The sequence below is a fragment of the Acanthisitta chloris genome, unplaced genomic scaffold, assembly GCF_000695815.1.
Source record: "Acanthisitta chloris isolate BGI_N310 unplaced genomic scaffold, ASM69581v1 scaffold30075, whole genome shotgun sequence".
NCBI lineage: Eukaryota > Metazoa > Chordata > Aves > Passeriformes > Acanthisittidae > Acanthisitta > Acanthisitta chloris.
The window spans coordinates 1924-5671 of record NW_008673644.1 but is presented as its reverse complement, the minus strand read 5'-3'; the positions used below and the strand labels follow the sequence as shown (position 1 = coordinate 5671).

The 3748-nt window shown below is 49.8% G+C and overlaps 1 protein-coding gene across 1 annotated transcript in view; it reads right to left on the bottom strand.

Annotated features, from left to right (window-relative positions):
• Positions 1–3339, bottom strand: part of DAGLA (diacylglycerol lipase, alpha) — a gene marked incomplete at its 5' end in the record, with an annotated part of 16316 nt that extends 12977 nt beyond the window's left edge. The window contains 6 exon segments of the mRNA XM_009075036.1: positions 1–2; positions 226–385; positions 1482–1606; positions 2380–2457; positions 3216–3240; positions 3242–3339. The exon segment at positions 1–2 is cut by the window's left edge and continues 94 nt beyond it. Of these exon segments, the coding sequence (XP_009073284.1) occupies positions 1–2; positions 226–385; positions 1482–1606; positions 2380–2457; positions 3216–3240; positions 3242–3339 (488 nt within the window).
• Positions 3340–3748: the final 409 nt, after the last annotated feature.

Genomic DNA, 3748 nt, shown 5'->3' with positions numbered 1-3748 from the left:
TCCTGCTGGATTATCATCAGGGAAAAGGAGGCAGAGCAGTGTGATATGTTATTTCTGTTCAAATGACATAATTCCTTGATGGACAGACAGAATGGGAAGCTCCAGGGGTGGAAAAAAGGCTGAATTTTCCTTCTTTGTACCATTACACCTGGAAGCAGCTAAATCCCATTAGGAAGGGCGTCAGAATATGCCCCAGCTAGGAAGGGGGTTGCAGCTTCTCCTTACAGCATCGTGGCAGGATGTGTAGACAATGTCCACCGAGGTCATGTTCTCATCCAGGAAGTGGCGCCGGATGGCGATGGCATTGCAGCCACAGCAGTTGTCCTCCTCGATGGTGACACTGGGGGCGTAACGGGGACGGGAGGGACACAGGCAGCAGCATCTGCTGAAGGAAAAGACAGCATTGAGGAAGATAGGAACGTGGAAAAGACTGGATTTAGAGTGGAATTCCCAGAGAGGAGGGAAAGGCAGACCCTCCATGCCGCAGCAGCATCTCAACAGCAATGAGCTGCGTTGAGGGAAGGGGAAACCACAAAACAGCACAAAACTCGTGTTTCAGCCTCAAAAAGGGCACTGGGATCAGATGTAGTTTTCCTTCTGAGCACCAGGGAGAGCTACAATGCAGCCAGTCCCCAAGGAATCCAAGCAGGGCAGGGCTGGGACTACTCCTCAAGGGATACCACGCTCAGAGCACAGTCCTGCAGTGCCTCAACACGAAGCATTTACTGAGCTCTGTGTTTATTTATAGCCAAAAAAGGGGTCTAGAATCATCCCAGGACACCAAGAGAAGCACAGATTGATTTTCTTTCTTTCCCTCTCACAAATAAAAGTATTCCCAAGGAAGCAGATTCTTCCCAATAGGCTCAGCCCAGAAGCTGCCTGTGTGAAGTGCCAGCTCAACCCCAAATTGAATCTGGTGACAGAATTATGGCAGCTGAAAGCAAACACTTTAGCCAGTGCAGTGCTGAGCTGAACCTCAGTGTTGCTAGCATGAGGTGAACAGGAAAATACCCAATTAGCGAGAGAGAACACAGCACAAAGTGGCCAAACCAGGACCTAAATGTCAACTCCCTGTTTGCTGATAGATCTGACTCCTGAGCTCCAACACCTCTTTTGGAGTTGGTGTTAAAGGAGTGTTGTGCCAGGTGAGCTCTCTCTGCTGGAACTCTGATCCTTAGTGTACCAGAGAGGATGGAGCAAAGGATAGGCTGGTTTATTTACAAGGTAAGCAGGGAAGCAACTGGAAGAAGATATTCAGGAAGGAAGAGGTTCAGGAAGGAAGAGATTCAGGAAGACATGGAACATGAGGCACAGAGTTACTGAGAGATGGAAAAAAAGCATGAGAAGAGGGGGAAAAAGCAGAAAAGGAAATAGAGGAGGGGGCTGAGAGCAAACTGATGAAAGGAAGGGTGTTTCTAAATCTGGGATAAGCAGGAGGGCAGAGGAATGAAGGCAGAGTGAGAGACAGGGTGGCCACTCACGAGCAGGATCTGGCCAGGCGACAGAGTCCACATGTGGGCTTCCTCATCAGGTAAATGGGCCAGCCATAGGCAGCCAGGGCAAACAGCATGTAGTAACACACCTCTTTGTACCGCTGCATCTCTTGCTGAAAGAGACAGACACTCACTAAAGGCCTAGTTCCCCTTGGAGCTGGCGAGTTTTCCTACCGATTCCCTCTTTCTGGCATAGCTAGACACGTGCACCCTCCTTGCTGAGCGTCAGCCTCCTCTCCCAGCACTGTCAGCATTTCCAGGTGCTGAGGAGAGCAAGTTGGTTATGCTGGGCAAAATCCTCCCCCTCCTGTTTTCCTGAGCCCCACCAGCTGCTCAACTAAGCTGGAAGTTAGTTCCAGAGGAATCCTCTGTGTATCCCACCCTGCTGCCAAGGAAGCTGTTCCCTGAGGGTTTGGCCCCACTCTAGCCTAAATACAGAGGGGAAAAAAGCTAATTGAAGTCCTAAACAGATGAGGTCCTTAAATATCCTCCTTCCACCAGGCCTCAAGATGCCCAGAGAAGGCCTTAAAGGCAGTTCAGGGGCTCAGCTGTGCCCCCTAAAAGCTCAGGGAGAGCCTGGAGCAGCGTGTTAGCATTAAACAAAGAGCAGCCAAGAGTAGGTTAATCACAGAACCATCTCTCAGAGAGAAAAACCCAGTGGTGCCTCTCCTGCCTCTAAATCCTCTAATCCAAGAGCAGGAGCACACCTTTCCCTATGAATTTACAACCTGAAGGCAAAAAGCCTCCAGAGATGAACTTTGATTCTGTTCTCTTGTAGTAATCTTGAATTTCTTGGGTTATTTCAGAGAGGGGCAGAAAGGAGTAAGAGGGAAAGAAATCAGGCTGCACAGGGGAGGCTGCAGGATCACACAGCCCACAGACTCACCGCATTCTTCAGGTCCAGGTACTTGGTGTTCCTGGTCACTGGCATTCCAGACAGGAAAGCTAAAATGTCATTGTTTGCCTGGAAGTCACAAACATACAGAAAAATTCTTCTCTGTGAAAACAATGATAAAGAAATCTACACCCAAATAGCCCAGCCAGGCTCCTCAAATGGTTCCAATTCTGACTTTATTCCTGCCTGATCAGAATACCACCTCAGGGGCAGAGAAAAAAAACCCCAATAAATCAATTTTCTCCTGGACTGACAAGTTGCAAATCTCAATCACAGCTTGGAAATACAAGAACTTTTCTTCCTGGAGCTTTACTCAAATGCTGGAGTCTTCCCACATCACTGTACCGTGGCAGTGTGCTGGTTTGGGCTAATCTTGCATTCATTTCACAGAACCATAGAATTTTAGGGGTAGGAATGGACCTTATAGATCATTAGTCCCAATGCCCTGCCCTGGGCAGGGACATCTCCCACCAGACCAGGTTGCTCAAGGTATCATCCAACCTGGCTTTGAACACTGCCTCCCCGCGCAACCTGTGCCAGTGTCTCAATTTCCAAGTAGCTATGACCTCCTTCAAGGCCCTTTAGGGCCAAGAGCTCAAACTCAAGTTCAAGTATCACCTGCCTAGAGAGGATGAGACTCCAAACTTGACTCAGTGTCAGGGACGGGGAAAAACAAAGGGAAAACCATGGAAAAAGCTGCTGGAGTGGTTATTACTTCAATTTCACAGCTCAGCAGCTGCCAACAGCCCAGAAACAAGGTGGGCAGAGCACTGTGGTGTTCCCAGAGTGGGATTCAGGTGGGATTGCCAAGGTGTTACCCCACGCACCTCATCCAGCACGGCGCTGCGCTTGCTGCCGCAGCAGGACCAGCCCCGCGATGATGTCCGACGGGACGATGTCCAGGTCTCGGAAAAACTCCGCAAACAGATAGGCAATCTCGGAGTAGGCATCCTGCAAAAGCCAGGGAGAGCAGAGCTGAGGAAGAGGAGGAAGTTTAGGGAGTGGGAGAGCCTCGGAACAGGCCACAGAATGAGAGTCAATGTGGCAGCAATGGCCTCGTTTCTGTGGTGCTGACTCCAAGGCATCCACGAGATTCCTGGAGGGAACACCAGATCTGGATTTATCATGTGATTGTCTCCTGTTTGTTTTGTGTAGTCGTGCTTGGAGGCCTCGGCTGAGGTTGGGTTTGTACTATGCTCGGTGCCTGTGTGTGGGCAAGCACAACACCTCCACAGCAAAACAGCCCAGGCAGGCACGAAGGGAGGGGAAGGGAATGTTTGCAGCTCTCTCTGTTAAATGAAACATGGAAAATGGGATGAAAACCAAGCAAATCCCAATCCAGTGTTGCTTCGGAGTCATC